This window comes from Elephas maximus, chromosome 3 (assembly GCF_024166365.1).
Source record: "Elephas maximus indicus isolate mEleMax1 chromosome 3, mEleMax1 primary haplotype, whole genome shotgun sequence".
Taxonomy (NCBI): domain Eukaryota; kingdom Metazoa; phylum Chordata; class Mammalia; order Proboscidea; family Elephantidae; genus Elephas; species Elephas maximus.
In genome coordinates, this window is record NC_064821.1 from 113,004,453 (window position 1) to 113,023,292 (window position 18,840).

General features: G+C 37.7%; 1 protein-coding gene across 1 annotated transcript in view; it reads right to left on the minus strand.

The window, feature by feature from the left end:
• C3H1orf141 (chromosome 3 C1orf141 homolog) overlaps window positions 1–18,840 on the minus strand; it is a 70,682-nt gene that overhangs the window by 11,986 nt on the left and 39,856 nt on the right. The window contains exons 5-7 of the mRNA XM_049875547.1: window positions 16,019–16,157; window positions 12,289–12,358; window positions 10,969–11,045 (exon numbers count right to left, since the gene is read on the minus strand). Of these exons, the coding sequence (XP_049731504.1) occupies window positions 10,969–11,045; window positions 12,289–12,358; window positions 16,019–16,157 (286 nt within the window). The remainder of the gene's footprint in view (window positions 1–10,968; window positions 11,046–12,288; window positions 12,359–16,018; window positions 16,158–18,840) is intronic.

Sequence of the window (18,840 nt, forward strand, 5' to 3'; positions counted from 1 at the left end):
TAATTCTACCTGTTATTTAAGCATTGCTTGTTTCTTCTATTTGTGTAAGTTCCTGTATCTATTCTACGAATCTCTTGTTTTCTCTCATCACTTCAGTTGTATCCTCCACTTGGTCTTCTAGGCCACTAATTTTAATCTCAGCAGTGACCATCCTCTCTTTGAATTCATATATCAAACCATCGAGATGGGAAATCAAGAATTTAACATGTAGAATGTCTTTATGTGCATGGGTGTGTATATGTGTGTATATTTGCTGCACTTGAACCTCTTTAAATGTTATTGTTTTTCTTATCAAATTGTCTTTTGTCTCTAGTAACTCTGTGGGTTCTGTATATTTTGTAGGTGGTTACTAAGTGAGCTGGACTTGGTACAACTTTATCCTTTTCAAAATGTTTTCTCACTGTTGATCTTACAAAATTACTAAGTTTGCTTGCTCCTCCCCATCTCTAGACAAAAATCTCTGACAATTTGCATAATTTAACTGATCATTATCAGATAATGAATGAAGTGACTACTTCTTCCTATTACATCTTACCTGACAGGTCACTCTCTGACCACTGAGCTCCTTCAGTCTGTTATGTTTCTTAGTTGGCTCAGTGAAGCTCAGATCTGTTTATTTCAGTACCTTAGGAGTCCCTGGGTGGTGCAAACTGTTAAAGCACTCCCTTGGACATTACAGTCCACCCAGAGGTCCCTCGAAAGAAAGACCTGATGATTTACTTCTGAAAAATCAGCTATTGAAAACACTATCGAACACAGTTCTACTCTGACACACTTAGGGTGGCCATGAGTCAGAATTGATGGCAACTGGTCAACAGGTTAATGACTACAGTCTTGTAAATAATGAAATAGGTCTTGCCCATTATAATGGATTGAATTGTGTCCTCCAATATTGAAGTCTTAGCCTCTGTACATGTGAATGTGACCCTGTTAAGAAATAGAGTCTTTGAAGATATAATCAGTTAATATGAAGCTATATTAGAATAAAAAAAAAAAATAGAGTAGGTCCTAATCTTGTACGACTACAGTCCTTATAAAAGAGAAGATACACAGAAGGAAGAACACCATGTGACACCCAGCTGCAAGGCAAGGAATGCCTGGAGCTAACAGCAGAGAGGCATGGAATAGATTCTCTTTCAAAGCCTCAGAAGGAATCAACATGGTCAACACCTTAATCTCAGACTCCTAGCCTTCAGAACTGTGAAATGATAAATTTCTGTTCTTGAAAGCCACCCAGTTTGTGATATGTTGTTGTGGCAGCTCTAGGAAACTAAGACATCCACCGTGGGCTGGTGTGTAGAAGCAAGCCGACCTCAGTCCCTTGATGAAGCATCTGGGGAAAAATTTACAGATTTCTGATTTTTCGGTTTTCTCACAAATCAAGTGGTTTTTTCTTGGCCTCCTGGGGACCAATGAGACCGGGAATACTTATACAGGGGCAAAGGTAAGGGGTGAGGGGAGGGAAGGGATACAGATCCCAACTGGCTGACATAGTCCAAGGATACAGCACAATTCCTGTCATTGTTTTGTGACTCTGAGACTGGTCTCCAGGGTCATGCTCAGATCTTACCATCAGAATAGAACCCAAGTCTAACTTTGCACCCTGCTACTTGGAGATTCCAGCAGCTGTTTGCCTGAGATGAGAGATTAAACCTGAGAGAAGGGAAGGGTGCTGAGTTTCAGTTGCCATCTTCCCAGAATCAACTGCTCCTAGCTATCCAGCTGCTTTAATGAAGAACCCTCAGTCAAATGGAATTTTTAAGATGTTTTAGTGTCTTCCTAAAGGATAAAGCTCGTAAGCTCTCACAGAAACTTCCAAAAATGGCTAAAACAAAAATCCTCGGTTCTAATTAAGTCTACTTTGGGTTTAAGTCTGAATACTATAGTTAGATTTAGCATTTAATTTAGAGAGGGCAGGAATGACAGACTTCTGGGAACATCTTTCTAGCAGGTATATTTACCTTAAGAGCAGGCCTAAGGGAAAAGGGTGAGAGTAGGAAGAAAAATTGTATTGGATGCCTACAGTGCTCAAGGTACTAGGCATTATTTTAATTAACCCTTAAAAGAATAATCCTGTAAAAAGCTATTTTTGTCCCATCTGACTGATGCTCAGATACCAAACCAAAAACCAAATCCAGTGCTGTCGAGTTGATTCTGACTCATAGCAACCCTATAGGTCCGAGTGGAACTGCCCCATAGTTTCCAAGGAGCGCCTGGCGGATTTAAACTGCCGACCCTTTGGTTAGCAGCTATAGCACTTAACCACTACGCCACCAGGGTTTCAGATAGTATACGTTATTTGCCTAAGTTCCCTCATATCTGCAGATTCCAAGACTCTTGCTTGTTCCTCTAATACTGAGTATCAGGAAAAACCACCATCATTACTTGTAATATTATTAACTATATTTTCTACTTCTTACTCTCTTTATCGTTAGTGTCTAAAAAGAGTTTGTATTTTATCTTCTGAGCCAGCAGGGTAGTTAGGGAGACTGTCCTAATTTACAGTGACAGGGAAAATGGGAAGAATGGGCGACAGGAACTGGAAAAGAATAGGACGGTCAGTCCATGACTTCATGACTGAGTAGCTGCTGCTTCTACTCCTCCCAGCCAGTAGCTAGAAGAAAGTTAACAGCCAGGAAACCTTGCGTGCTCCTCCCCTTTTCAGTACATACTTGAGCCCACCACCTTCTCTTGAAGCCCTTTTCTATTTTTGTCCCTCATTCACACAGTCTCAGTTAAATCAAAGGAAAGGCTTTTCTCACTCTTTTCCCCCTTGTTCTCTCCTTGTCATTCTGTAACCTAACGCCACTCGGGTTCTTGTCCTGTCTTAGCGGATTGAAATAAGACAGACACTGATAGCAACGGAAACAGAAAGTGGCAAGTTTATTGTCTGCGCATACAAGGAGCGCATGGGGTCTAGTGACCTTAAGGCCACGTGCTCGCTGACTAAGGGGGCTGGGGAGCTTTTTGTTTCCAATGGCATCAGGGGGTTGGGTTTGGTACCTGGAATTTTCTGTCTTTAGCCCTCCCATGCCTATATTTGGGGGGGGGGGGGTCAGTTGAAGGATGTGATTTCAATCTGTGCATGCTTCAAGGTGTAACTAGGGCTAGTCAGTGGACGGAGCCACTACCTGCTGCGTCTTCCTGCTCAGAACAAGCTTGTGGTTAGCAAGACAAGGAGTTGGGGGAAGGAGTGTTGATTGGGGTTTTCAATATGGCTGAGCAGCCTGTTTCAATTCTATTTGAGAGCCAAAATCTCTCAAATAGTTGCCCATGAGTAGCAATGCTGACACACAATAAGGCAAACCTTATGTTTGAAGTGGAAGCAGAGGAACACAAGCTAGTTTACCCCTTCACCCTTCAATGTTTCCAGAAGACCCCCCCCATCCTTCCTCTAACTTAATCCATTGCTATAGAGTCAATTCCAACTCATAGCGACCCTGCAGGACAGAGTAGAACTGCCCCATAGGGTTTCCAAAGCTGTGATCTTTATGGAAGCAGACTGCCACATCTTTCTCTTGTGGAGTGGTTGGTGGATTTGAACCACTGAACTTTTGGTTCGCAGCCAAGCACTTAACCACTGTGCCACCAAGGCTCCTTTCCCCTAACTTAATGCTTCTAATTAAACATGCTTCTCCTCAAGCACAGTCAAGATTTAAAAATGCTTTTCTTATTCAGTTTCTCTTTTAATTATTGGAATTGCATATATATGTGTATGTGTATGTATATATACACATACATATGTGTGTTTTATATCTATATGAGTGTTAAATATATATGTGTGTATATATACACATATATATACACCATCTTTTACATAAACTCTGTGGGATAAACAGAGTTAAAATAGGCTTTTGTGGGTTAACTGGAACTCATCACTTCTAAAATTATTTCCATGTGAAATATATTTTGAATTCCAAACAAATAGATTACGAAATGAACTTTTCAAACGCAACTTGTTTTGAAGTCGAGTTCTGCCTTTATACTGTTTGGGTTAACAAGAATTTAATGAGAAACAGTTAAACAGCAATGTAATAATATAATTTAAAAATGTCAGTACTTTATAGGATTTGCCACCAAAATTATTTAGCTTATTAAGGTTTTTTTTTTTAATTATTTAACAATTCCAAGAAAAATTAAAATTATACTTGGAAATGAAGTTCCAACATGAACTAACAAAAACCTTTTTAAAATTTTGCAAAGCCTTTTCAATTGCATGAATTGCTAATGTAATACTTTATTCCAACCATTAACCAAATGCCAAATACAATCAACCCTACATGCAATAAATTAACGGTGCATTTGACTTATGTGACATTTAGTTACAGAGCAGGTTATTGGTGTTGGTATTTGGCTTCTAATAGCAAATCTCCAGAGTCAGTCTATGCCCTCCTTGGTCCTGAAGAAGACTGTACTGTAGGAATGTGGATAAATTGAGGAATCTAATTGAGATCGTAAAAATTCATGAACTAGTTTCTTTTGTTGGTAGTCACTTCCTAATTTTGTCGTATTCTTCACTAAAAATGTGCATTGTTCTTCAACAGATCATGGTTTATTTGTAACTTCAATTTCTATGCCTTGCTTTCTTATACCATCCATTAGAACATTTTTGTTTGGACAAGAATTTCTTCTGTTATCTTCGAATTTGATTGTTTGCTGCTTGTTTCCCAAATATTGCTGCACAGAAGATATTGTATCAGGCATTTAAGTTTTACTTGACAAGTTTAACAAACCATCCAATGGTGTTATATTATTTAATTTGTGTACTTTGAGTAAATTTTTTAAAGGCTTTGAACAACTACTGACAGTTGAGGCATTGAATTTGTGTGAGTTCATTGGTTTTGTGGTAGAAAACATTCTTTCAAATTTGCCAGTTTTAGCATTCCTTTCTTGAATAACAGTTTTATCAAGGAAACCCACAAATTTTTTTGTTAGGCTGGAAAAAGTCTGTGAGAAATGATAGAGTTTATTCCAATTTATATTTTCTAATATAGGCTTATTATTTTTCCTCTTTGGTTTATCCTCTACAACTCTGCATTTCACTTCAAAAGGTGTTGTTTGCATATTTTTCCTCCACGCTGTAGGTACAGTTCTTTTGAGACTGGAAGGATTAATAGACTGACCACTAGTTAAAACAAAGTGTGTTCTTTTATACGGGTAAATGTTTTCATTTCCCATAGGATGAAGAGGAAACTTATTTTTTGTCAAAAGTAACATTTGTACATATCCTGTCTCATGGAAAATTATGGGATTTGTATAATTTTGTTCCTGTGAATAAAAGAAAAGAGTATTTAATTTTTTTTTTAGTCTACTGAGGCAAGAAAGCTACATATGTTTTTAAACATAAAAATAAAATGATTGCAAAATTTTCAAAAAATGACTGCATAGAATTATTTACTATGAACAATGATGGTACTCAAAACCAGCCAAACGAAATCCACTGCCATTGAGTCAATTCCGATTCAGAGCAACCCTACAGGACAGAGTAGAACTACCCCATAGGGTTTCCAAGGAGCACCTGGTAGATTCAAACTACCGACCTTTTGGTTAGCAGCCATAGCACTTAACCACTGCACCACCAGAGTTTCCAGTATTCAAACATACACACAAAAACATTCTGGAATGTAACACAGTCCCTTCTCAACAATCTACAGAGATGTTTGGCATACAATCTGAACTTTTGGCTTCCTTAAAGCCTTTTTGAAAATAAACTGGCTATGATGAAATAAATATATTTCTAAATGTTTGAGGTGTTGTCTTTGGGAAATAGGATAATTGGTAGGATGATGTATTGTTCTGGCATTTACTAGGTTCCCATGCTCCAGAAATAAAAGCATATCAACAAATGGATTGAGCCGAAGATCATAAGATGATCACAATCCAAAATTACCAAGTCTGGATGTCCTACTGAATAATAAAAAAATTTAAAAGCATCTCTACAACTCTTATATTTATTATTATGCTCCAACACTTAGCACAATACTTGATACATAAGAAGAGCTCGATATAGATTTCCAGAATAAAGAACTAAAGTAATGGATTTATTTAAAAACAGACCATCTTTATCAGAATAATAGCAAGATCCACATGTATAAACTACTCACTAAACCCTTCCCCACATTTCCATTAGGCCAAAAAGATGAACCCCAAAGAAACTGATCACATATGCATGTTACCAGTGTAGAGTTTACAAATTTTAAGTCAATGATTACTACTTTTCCTTTAAAAAATATAATGAAATAAGAATTTTTAAATTGTATATTAGTGCACATATTGTAAAAGGTAAACTAATGCCTATGATTAATGAAATGCTAATAACCAAAGATCTAGTTTTGCAATCTGTTGGTGATGCCAGAATTGCCCGTTTTAGCCACAGTGTTGTTGTTAGTTGCCACTCTTTGAAGGCACCTCTGGGTGGGTTCAAACTGCCAACCCTCTGACTAGTAGTCCAATGCTTCATATTTTGATCTGTATAGCACCTTAGGGAATTTTCTACCTTACAAGTCTATGCACCTTTAGGTATAGGCAGAAACTAGCTTTCTCAGCCTCCTTTGAGGTTAGGGTGTAGGCATGCAGTGGCTTGAGTGTTGTTGTGATGCTGGAAGCTATGACTCTGATATTTCAAATATGAGTAGGGTCACCCATAGTGGACAGGTTTCAGCAGAGCTTCCAGCCTAAGGCAGATTAGGAAAAAGGAGCTAGTGGTCTACTTCTGAAAAATTGGGCAGTGAAGACCTTATGAATAGCAGTGGAACATTGTCTGACATAGTGCCAGAAGAGGAGCTCCTCAGGGTGGAAGACACTCAAAATATGACTGGGGAAGAGCTGCCTCCTCAAAATAAAGTTGACCTTAGTGATGGTTGGAATAAAGCTTTTGGGATCTTCATTTCTTGATGTGACAATGCTCAAAATGAGAAGAAACAGCTGTAAGTATCCATTAATAATCAGAACATGGAATGTATGAAGTATGACCCTAGGAAAACTGGAAGTCATCAAAAATGAAACGGGCCACATAAAGATCGATATCCTAGGCTTTAGTGGGCTGAAATGGACTGGTATTGGCTATCTTGAATTGGACAATCATATGGTCTTATGGTCTACAATGACAGGAATAACAAATTGAAGAGGAATGGCACCACATTCATTGTCAGAAAGGACATTTCGAGATTTATCCTGAACTACAACTCTGTCAGTAATAGGATAATATCCATATGCCTACAAAGGAACCGGTTAATACGACTATTATTCAAATTTTATGCATCAACCACTAATGAAAAGATGAAGAAATTGAAGATTTTTAGCAACTTGTATAGTCTGAAATTTATCAAATGCACAATCAGGATGCATTGATAATTACTGGTGATTGGAATGCAAAAGTTGGAAACAAAGATGAAGGATCTATAGTTGGAAAAGTTGGCTTGGTGATAGAAATGATGCCAGCGATCTCATGATAGAATTTTGCAAGATCAATGACTTATTCATTGCAAATACCTTTTTTAGACAACATAAATGGCTGCTATACATGTGGACCTCACAAAATGGAATACACAGGCATCAAATCAACTAAATCTATGGAAAGAAATGATGGAAAAAATATCATCAGTCAGAACAAGGAAGCCAACTATGGAACAGACCATAAATTGCTCATATGCAAGTTCTAGTTGAAGCTGAAGAAAATTAAAACAAGTCCAGGAGAGCCAAAATATGACCTTGAATCTATACCACCTGAATATAGAGACCATCTCAAGAATAGATTTGAGACACCAAATACTCATGACCGAAAACCAGAGAAGTTGTTGAATGACATCAAGGACATAATACATGAAGAAAGCAAAAGGTCATTAAAAGACAGGAAAGAAAGGAAGACCAAAATGGATGTCTAAAGAGACTCTGAAACTTGCTCTTGAATGTAGAGCAGCTGAAGCGAATGGAAGAAATGATAAAGTAAAAGAGCTGGACAGAAGATTTCAAAAGGTGGCTCGAGAAAACAAAGTATTATCCTGAAATGTGCAAAAACCTGGAGATACAAAACCAAAAGGTAAGAACACTCTTGGCATTTCTCAAGCTGAAAGAACTGAAGAAAAAATTCAAGCCTCTAGTTGGAATATTGAAGAATTCTGTGGGCAAAAGATTGAACAATACAGAAAACATCAAAAGAAGATGGAAAGAATACACAGAGTTACTGTACCAAAAAGAATTGCTCGATGTTCAGCGTTTTCAGGAGGTAGCATATAGATCAAGAGCCAATGGTATTGAAGGAAGAATTCCAAGCTGCACTGAAGGCACTGGTGAAAAACAAGGCTCCAGGAATTGATGGAATACCAATTGAGATGTTTCAATAGACGGATGCAGGGCTGGAGATGCTCACTTGTCTATGCCAACAAATTTGGAGGACAGCTACCTGGCCAACCAACTGGAAGAGATCCATATCTGTGCCCATTCCAAAGAAAGGTGATCCAACCGAATGCAGAAATTATTGAAAAATATCATTAATATCACATGCAAGTAAAATATTGCCGAAGATCATTCAAAAGCGTTTGCAGCAGTACATTGACGGGGAACTGCCAGAAATTCAAGCCAGATTCAGAAAAGGATTTGGTACAAGGGATATCATAGCTGATGTCAGATGGATCTTGGCTGAAAGCAGAGAATACCAGAAAGATGTTCCCCTGTGTTTTATTGACTATGCAAAGGCATTCGACTGTGTGGGTCATAACCAATTATGGATAACATTGCAAAGAATGGGAACTCTAGAATGCTTAATTGTGCTCATGAGAAACCTATAGAACAAGGGTATACTGAGTAGTTTAAAGTCAGGAAAGGTGTGTGTCAAGGTTGTATCCTTTCACCATACTATTCAATCTGTATGCTGAGCAAATAATCTGAGAAACTGGACTATATGAAGAAGAATGCAGCATCAGGACTGGAGGAAGACTCGTAAACAACCTGAGATATGCAGATGACACAGCTTTGCTTGCTGAAAGAGGACTTGAAGCACTTAGTGAAGAAGATCAAAGACTAAATAGCCTTAAGTGTGGATTACACGTCAACATTAAGAAAACAAAAATCGTCACTAATGGACCAATAAGCAACATCATGATAAATGGAGAAAATAATGAAGTTGTCAAGGATTTAACTTCACTTGGCTCCAAAATAACCGTCCATAGGAGCAACAATTAAGAAATCAAAGACATATTACATTGAGCAAATCTGCTGCAAAAGACCTCTTTCAAGTGTTGAAAAGCAAAAACGTCATCTTGTGGACTAAGGTGCCCCTGACCCAAGCCATGGTATTTTTAATTGCCTCATACACATGTGAAAGCTGGACAATGAATAAGGAAGAGTGAAGAAGAATTGATGCCTTTGAATTATGGTGTTGGCAAAGAATATTGAATATACCCTGAACTGCCAGAAGAACGAACAAATCTGTTTTGGACGAAGTACAACCAGAATGCTCCTTGGAAGCAAGGATGGCAAGACTGTGTCTCACACACTTTGGACAGGTTATCAGGAGGGACCAGTGCCTGGAGAAGGACATCATGCTTGGTAAAGTACAGAGTCAGCCAAAAAGAGGAAGACCCTCAACGAGATGGATTGACACAATGGCTGCACGATGGGCTCAAACATAGCAACAATTGTGAGGATGGCTCTGGACTGGACAGTGTTTCGTTCTGTTGTACATAGGGTTGCTATGAGTTGGAACCAATTTGACGGTACCTAACAACAACATGTGACCCAAGATCTGCCAATCAGATATACCTATGAGATGCTTCAGTTCAGAAAAAGGAAGAACTGAGAAAACTATTCTAGAGAGGGTGATGGAAGATATATACAGTGTTGAAGGCCAGCAGTGGTAGAGGTCTTAGAAATATTGTCCTTTGGTCATCATCAAAGTTATAAACTCTTGCCTGTGACAATAGCATGGACCCTAGTGGAGCAGTCTGGGGCTGTAATGGGGGCTAATCCTGACTAGATAGCTTTCGAGCACATCTTCTCTCTGGCCTTACTAGAGATTTTGTCAGTGTTAGCTACGAAATAGCCTTTAGTAAATGCTTTTTCTGGTTGAAATGGCTAAAATAACTGTTAGCAAAACAAACATATGATCTAGTCAAGTTTTGTTAAAATATCAATTTTATTGTGGATTTCTTTTACAGTCAAGCAAGTTTGATCAAGCCTTCTTCATAAATTTCCACTCGATGCAAAGGAATCATCAATGTTGGGGTAGTGGTTCTAAATAAGCATTAAGAATTTAGGTGATGTCATCACATTAAAATATGAAAACAAGAGGTAAGCAGGATTTATCAAAGATTCTGGTCACTAGAATATATGGGAGATTCCCAAAAGTAATGTTGTTAGTTGCTATCAAGTCGATTCTGACTCATATAAATCCTGTGTGTGCTGATAGAACTTCACATAGGGTTTTCAAAGCTGTGACCTTCCAGAAGCAGATAGCCAGGCCTACCTTCTGAGGTGCCTCTGGGTGAGTTCAAACCACCAACCTTTCAACTAGTAGTCAAGCACTTAACTGTTTGTGCCACCCAGGGGCACCTTACAAGTAATATTAATATACATATTTACTAAACAATAGATATTTCTATTACCATTTGAGAAATTGCTGTCTTCAGTGAATTAATGTTGATTATCTTGGCATTTGACTTTTTCAATTCATCCTCAAAGCACAAGGGGAGCAAGGCTTTCTTTCTTACTGAACAATGCTCACTTAATTGATAATTTCTGCTTGATTTACTTTCTTGTATATTAAAATCTTTCATCTGTGTGGGAGATGTTTTTCTGAAAATAAACACACATTCAGCATAAATGTTTGTTTTTTTAATAGATCTTATTTATTTTGTTATTTTTGAAAATATATACAGCAAAACATACACGAATTTAACAGTTTCTACACGTACAATTCAGCGACTGATTACATTCTTCAAGTAAATGCTTCTAGGGTTATTTTTAGCTTACAGGTTCTTGCCTGTTTCCTTTGACCTCTAGCAGTCATTGCCAACACCTCCTCCACAGACCATCCCTTCCTGCTTAGTCTGTGGGGAAAATAGCAAAATCAGGGGTGGGAGCAAGATAGACGAGTGTGCCTTTGGCTTTTTAGTGGGGGAGGAGGTATATAGGTTGAGGGGAACACCGCAGGTGGAGAAGTATTTGCCACCTCCTTTGCTGAGATGCTAGGAGAAAACTGTTTTTAGAGCAACTCCTTGCCAACATAGAATGGACCTAACTTAGTCAAGAGGATGGAATGGTATGGTCAGGCAGAGAGAGGATATAGTTTTCATTCCAGATCTCCCTTGATTTACATCGGACAAGGGCACTGGGTTTAGACTTGCTAAGAAAATTACCACTGCAGGGGTGAGGTAACCCACAGCAAAGGCTTGGGGTGGATGAGGTATGCACAGCCTAATTCAAGGAAAATGAAGGACGTGACAGCAACTCCAAGGGTTCTACCACACCGATTAGAGTTGAGTGTGGATGCTATTTAAGTTCAGAGAGAATAGACCATGAGTTAATGAACCACAGATGTCAGCAGCCAAAGAACATCTGGGGATATGACCTGTGGTATAAGACCTTTGACCCTTGGTTGAGCCCCTCTTCCTTCAATGTTATAAGGTCTAGTGAGCTCCTTATTCATATTCTCAGGTACCATCTTGGAAAGAAATAGAGGGACTGTGTTAAACCTAAAGAGGCTGTACATTATTTGTTCCAAAAAAGGTGTAAAACACTCTGAATTAATTGCATATATATATTCACAGAGACTGAGAGGCTCATGAGAAAGAACAGAACACAAGAAGCTATTTTTTCACATCCATGTTATGTTGTTGTTGTTGTTGTTAGGTGCCACTGGGTAGATTCTGACTCATAGCAACCCTATGTACCACAGAATGAAACAGTGCCCAGTCCTGCACCATGCTCACAATTATTGTTATGCTTGAGCCCACTGTTGCAAAAATAAAAAAATTTAAATCCGTGTTACAGTGCAACAAAATTTGAGCTCCTACTGAAGAAACATAATTGTATTCCCATTTTTTTTTTCTGTGTCTTTTATCCATTAAACTGTGAACCTGTAGTAGGTAGAGCACGTGCCTAAGGTCTGGATGGAATACCAGCTAGCCAAGCGGCCTTGGGCCAATTATGGGATTGTTGTATGGGACTAAAACAGTAACAATTAGCCATGATAAATTCATCCTGGTCTACTAGAAAATAAAAAAAGTGGAACTAATCTTATTAGAAACATTATTGAGCAGAATAAAATACTAAAAAGTATTTTAAAATTACCTCCTATTTCTATAATCTTCTAAATGGCCAACAGAATCAAATGCCACTGTAGGTTTCTTTTTGGCTGGAGCTGAAATTATAAAAGGGTTTCATAAAACAGAGATATATATTATATAAAAAAAAAAAGTAGAAAATACCTTGTATAAAGCATTTTAGAATTTAAAATGACATATGAAAAGCACCTAGTATGTAGTGCTTGACCCCCAGTAGATACTCAAGAAACACTTGTTGAGTGGATAAGATAGAACTGGAAAAGTCAGATGGTAGCTTAGACAGATCAAGTAAAAAACCGTTGGGAGATATATGTGTGTGTAAAAAGGCTTTCTAGAATTTTCAAACCTTTCTAATACGTGAAGTCACTATTAACCAGTATGATGCCTCAGATGGTTAAACACTGTTGGTATGGAGAGGGAAGTCAGCAGGTGTGAAAGATCTTGCCACCTCGGACGCATAACAAGGCTGAAGTCTTCCAGATATGTCTGGTGGCCACTCTCTTGTTCAAAAGTGTTCCAGACACACATGCTTTTAGCAACAAATTCAGCTTTTTCCTTGCCCTTAAGTAGCTTATATTCTAATGCAGTGCTTCCCAAACTTTTCACATCATGGCAAGTATTCCAATCATTATTTGTACAGCACATGGGATAAACACTTAAGTTTTACTTGTGGCCAGGCTACTGTGGGGCCACCCAGCAGTCCCAAAGGCTAAACAATCCAATTTCAGCACATCTATAACCCCTTCCATGCACACCAGGTTTCCACAATAAGTTGACTGGGAAGCTTTGTTCTAGAGAGAGGGGACAGTCAATAAACAAGCAAACCAACCAACAAATATAAAACAAGGTACTTTAACTAGAATGGCTATAGAAAGCTCTCTCCGGAGAGAATATTTGAGCTGAAATCTGAGTAAGACTTGCTCCTCCAAGTTAGGAGGCTTCCCCACTAACTGTGAGAGCATCCAAAGCGATACGAGGAAGCAAGGGAAAGAAATTAGGCGTGGCTATTCCATTTCTCTCGAAAGACGGCTGACACAGACTTGAAATGCTATTGAGTTGCAATAAGGAAAGGAATACCCATCCTTCTGAACCTTGTTATTAACAACAAATTCTTTTCCTTAAACTGTGTGTTGAGGGGGCAGGGTAAGGCTGGAGGGCATGGTTAACGTGGGTATTTTCAGTGTATCTTCCACCAGCTGTTTCAATACTGTTTCACTCTCGCAGGAAACAGAATTTTCCATTGACTTCTTGGGTCTTCTCTCAAACTGGTTCATAATGTAATATGTGGCAAATTTTTCTCGTATTTGGAATGAAATTGACTAGTTTCAGCTTAATAAAATTTTCTTCTCTATTTTGTTTCTATTTGTTATTCCGTTTGACCAGGATAAATCTGAATTTATGCTGGCAACTTTTCCAGAAGACTTCCTTTGGGGACTTTGATAAAAGAATTATAATGCCTTTTCTGTAGAGACTCAAGAAATCTTTACAAAGGGGAGAATTTACTTTCCTGAAAAAGTAGAATGGCCTGCCACAGCTCTCAGGGAACATTTAAGAGAAGATGTGACATTAGCATCTGAGCAGAATCTTGAAGGACAATGTGGTAAACGGGGCATTGCCTACTTAACATCCATTCTCTCCCCGTGTTTGCTAAGGAACCCCAATCTTATTCATGTTTCTCCAAGCAAGCTTGTCCTTCAGGGGACCCTGGGCCCCTTCCTAGCTCCAGGGAGTAAATAAGCCAAAAAACCAAGCCCACTGCCATCAAGTTGATCCCAGCTCATAGAGATCCCATAGGGTTTCCAAGGCAGTAAATCTATACAGAAGCAGACAGCTACATCTTTCTCCTGTGGAGCACCTAGTAGTTTTGAACTGCCCGAATTTCAGCCAGCAGTTGATTGCTTTAACCACTGCACCACCAGGACTCCTTAAGGGAATAAATAGTGGATGATTTAAGCCTTTGTCTTTCAAACTACGAGTTAGAACTCATTAATGTTTTATGAAATCAATTTATTGTCTCCTGACCAATTGTGATGGTTAATTTTACGTGTCAGCTTGGCTAGGCTATGGTGTCCAATTGTCTGGTAAAACACTAGTTTAGTTATTGTTATAAAGTAGTTGCATGTGATTAAATTAGTTGGTCTCAAGATTACATTCCATAATGTGAGTGAGCCTCAATCAATCAGTTCAAGGCCTTAAGAGAAAAAAGGAAATTTCCCTAGGGTGTGCTCTGCCTCTAGACTACAAATAGACATTTTGCTAGAATGCTCTTACTCTTCATTTTTCTTGTCACCTGACCGATGGATTTTGGGACACAAGCCCACAGGAGTCTCCAGCCTGTCACCCGATCTATGGTTTTTGGACTCGTCAGCCCTTTCCCCCAACAATCGCATGAGAATTTAAGAATCCCCAATTTCTTAAAGTAAATCTCTCTCTCTTTAGCACGGGTTTTGTTTCTCTAGACAACCCTAAGACAATAAAAAAAAAAAAAAAAAAAAAATTTTTTTTTTTTATAGCATTTTTAAAAGTAGAATAGAATAGGAAATATCAGAGTGCATTTTATGGGTCCTAGGTAATAATTTTTTATGTAATAACAACAACAAAAAAATTTTTTTTAATGTAATAACTGCACAAATCAGAAGAAATACTATGACCAAGTTCAGTTAACAGAGAAAAAAGTGATTAGGGCTCCAAGAGGCTGAATTTTATGCTCTGTATATTTGTACACTAGGTTGTGGTATAAAAAGTATTTCTTACTGTAGGTCTTGTTAAAATTTGGAAAAACTGAACTAAGCCAATAATGATTTATTGGTTAAGATATGGGCACACGAAGCTATTCTAGCCAAGGACCCATAAGGGGATGATAGCTGGAAGGGCTTTTGGGGGCATTTTTCTCATTCTTATAAAAGGGCAAAGGAGTGGATGTTGTTGCCCACACAAGTTACCATGAATAGTGGTCAGCATAGACAGCAAGGCTAGGAGGACAAGCTATTTCCTAAGACCACTGAGGAAAGGTGGAGGAACTGGATATTTGCTATTATTAAGCCCCTGAATTAACTAGCCCTGGAACTGCCTTACTGATAGACTTCTTGTTATTTGTAATAATAAATATCCTTATTATTTAAGCCACATGTAGTTGAATTTTCCGTTAATAGCATCTAAAACCTCCTAGCTATTAAAGGTGAATAGGAATCTATCAGTTGGAGAAGTATGCTCCAAGCATAGAGAACAGAATAGATCAAATCACACAGTAGTTGGAACAGCCTGGTCAATATGACTAGAATCAGGGTGGATAAAAAAAAAAAAAAATTTTTTTTTTTTTTGGTGGATAGATAGGTTAAAAAGAACAGAAGGCTGGAAAGATTACTTTCTTAGTAACAGAGTCTTCAGGTGTTACTGAGTGGTGAAATAATAAATTAACATGATCAGATTCTGATCATGGTTAAATATTTTTTTTAATGCTTATATCTTAAATTAAAGAGCCCTGGTGAGTGCAATGGTTAAATGCTCAGCTGCTAACTAAAAGGTGAGTGGTTTGAACCCACCCAGCAGCTCGAAGGGAGAAGATCTGCTCCTGTAAATATTATAGCCAAGAAACTCTAAGGGGCATTTCTACTCTATAATGTAGGGTTACTATGACTCAGAATTGACTTGATGGCATCTAAAAGCAACAACGTATCCTAAATTTAGATGTAGTTAACTTTCAGTTATATTTCAATATAAACATGCAATTTACATACCTCTGGATAAAGTAGAGTCTCTTTCTTTTTTATAAGCATTAGATCGAATGCTGAGCACAGGAGAAAAGGCTGAGGAACCAAATGGTCTTCTGTATGCTGGCCCATTATGTGAATATAGTTCCTGTGAACGATTTTCCACCTAAACATCAAGAAAAATGGAAAACTATCTTACAAATTATTTCTTTCCATGTGTATACTGATAAATATTTAGTTTATGCTTGATTGTTCACATTTTCAATATTTAATTATGATAACAACTATCTGGTTTTTAAAATACTTTCAAATTTAATGCTTTACTTAATCCTCAGAAAAAGCCTATGAGATAGGTATTATTATTACCACTTTATGAAGAGAAAACAAACCCATAGAAGTTAAGAGGTTTGCCTCACACTTTTTACTAACTTTTATTTCCTTTCTCTAAAACTTGGCCTTTGTAGTCATATAAAGTTTATTTCTACAAATTCAGGGAAAGTTTAAAGTTCAATTACTAAAGAATAAAAGACTTCTCAGGTTAAACAGAAACTTTAGTCTCTGTAACATAGAATATAGCTGAATAATTCTGAATAACAGGGAGGAACTAGAAAAATAATCCAGCTATTCCTAGGTGAGAGTCTCAGTTTGGTTCCATATACATTTATTTAAAGAGAAATATCAAGATACCAAAATACATGTGTATATATAAATATTGACTGCAGAATTTGTGATTCCCCACCAACAAAAAAAAAAAACCAAACAAATATTTGGTTAAACCCATTGCCATCGAGTCAATTCCAACTCATAGTGACCCTATAGGACAGAGTAGAACTGCCCCACTGGATTTCCAAGGTCTGGCTGGTGGATTTGAACTGCTGACCTTTTGGTTAGCAGCTGAGCTCTTAGCCATTTTGCTAAACCACTTGTTTAGCACCTATTATTTTCTTGCACTGGATACAGAATATATTTAATTCTAGATAATATGAGATAAAAATAAAGAATATGACAAAAATTTAGGCCATAAAGAGCTCATGTTCTAATTGGATAAATATTAACGATTAGCATACATGAAATAATAAATATAGTACAGTCATATCACTAAGAACATAATCGATCAATACAGTATAAACATGGAGGAGTTTAGAAGTGAGGGATATCAATGAAGGTTGAAAAGATAAGATTTCATACAGGAGGAAGATCTTAATGTTAGGATTTGGAGATGAAAGCATTTCAGGAGAGGCCAACAACATAAGCCTAAAGTGTTCACAGGTTAGGAAAATTAAGTATTTAGAGCAGGGATGGGAGGCATCCAGGGATGTACATCCAGTGTACATGGAAAATGATCCATGTGCACTGGAGAAGAATGCGCATTGTGCTGTTGTTGGATGGCGTAATCTATGTTACGTCTGTTAGGTCTAGTTGGTTTACAGTGTTATTCAAATCCTTTATTTCTTTATTGATCTTCTTTCTCAATGTTCTGAGCATTATTGAAAGTGTTGTATTGAAGTCTCCAAGTATTTTTGTTGAATTGGCTATTTCTCCCTTCAATTCTGTCAGTGTTTGCTACATATATTTTGGGGCTCTGGTGCTAGGTACATACATATTTATAATTGTTATATCTTCTTGATAAACTTGCCCTTTTGTCATTATATAATGCCCTTCTTTGTCTTTTATAACAGATTTTGACTTAAAGCCTATTTTGTGTTATTAGTACAGCCACTCCATCTCTATTTTGGTTACTATTTGAATGGAATATTTTTTCCCATCCTTCCACTTTCAACCTATTTGTGTGTTTGGGTCTAAGATATGTCTCAGAGATATCAAATAGATGGGCCACATTTTTTAATCCATTTTGCCACTCTCTGCCTTTTGATTGGAGAGTTTAATCCATTAACATTTAAGATAATTACTCATAAGGAAGGATTTACGTCTACCATTATGCTATTTGTTTTTTTCTGGGTCTTATACCTTTTTTGTCCCTCATTTCCTCCAATAATGGCACCATTTGTGTTTAGTTGATTTTTTTGTGGTGAGCCATTTTGATTTCCTCCTTCTTCCCTTCTGTGTACATTTTTAAGATATTTTTCATTACCATAAGGATTATATTTAGCATCTTAACTTTGTAACAACCTAGCTTAAATTGAGACCAATTTAACTTCATAAACAAAAATTCTATACCTATACTGTTCTCCCTCCCCTTTATGTAGTTGTTATCATAATTACATCTTTACACATTGTGTCCAGTAGCACTTTTAGCACGTTTATGGATTGTATTGACTGGTTTGGTTCTTAGTGAGATTACTGTACTACATTGCTATTATTTTATGTGTGCTAATCATTCATATTTATCCAATTAGAATGTGAGCTCTTTATGGCCTAAATTTTTAACATATTTTATCTCATATTATCTATATAAAAATTTATGATTATATTTTATGTATTTGTCTTTTGGACTCATATAGGACATAACTACTAAAGTTATAAACCAAAAACACCGTAAAACTGGCAGAGCAGGAAGGTAGAGAAGTGAGGCACGGGAGTCCGCGTAGAGGCCTGAAGTGCAGCCAGGTGGTGGTGGGTCCCTGCTTCTCCAGAGGCAGTGGGCAAGCCCCAACTACCACTACCACCATCTCAAATCCCTGAGGGCTCCATCGTAGTGGGGAATGTGTGGTGGGGAAGGGAGGCCCCCTGCACCAAGTGCATCCTTGAGATTTGCAAGGGGTGCCTGACGGGGTGGGAGGGGGACGGGGGGAGGGGTACACCCTCACGGAAGACTCGCATAACGCCAATTTTTGCATAAGAACTCAGTTTTTGGAACCTAACCATGTTGATGAGGAGTGGGTGTACTG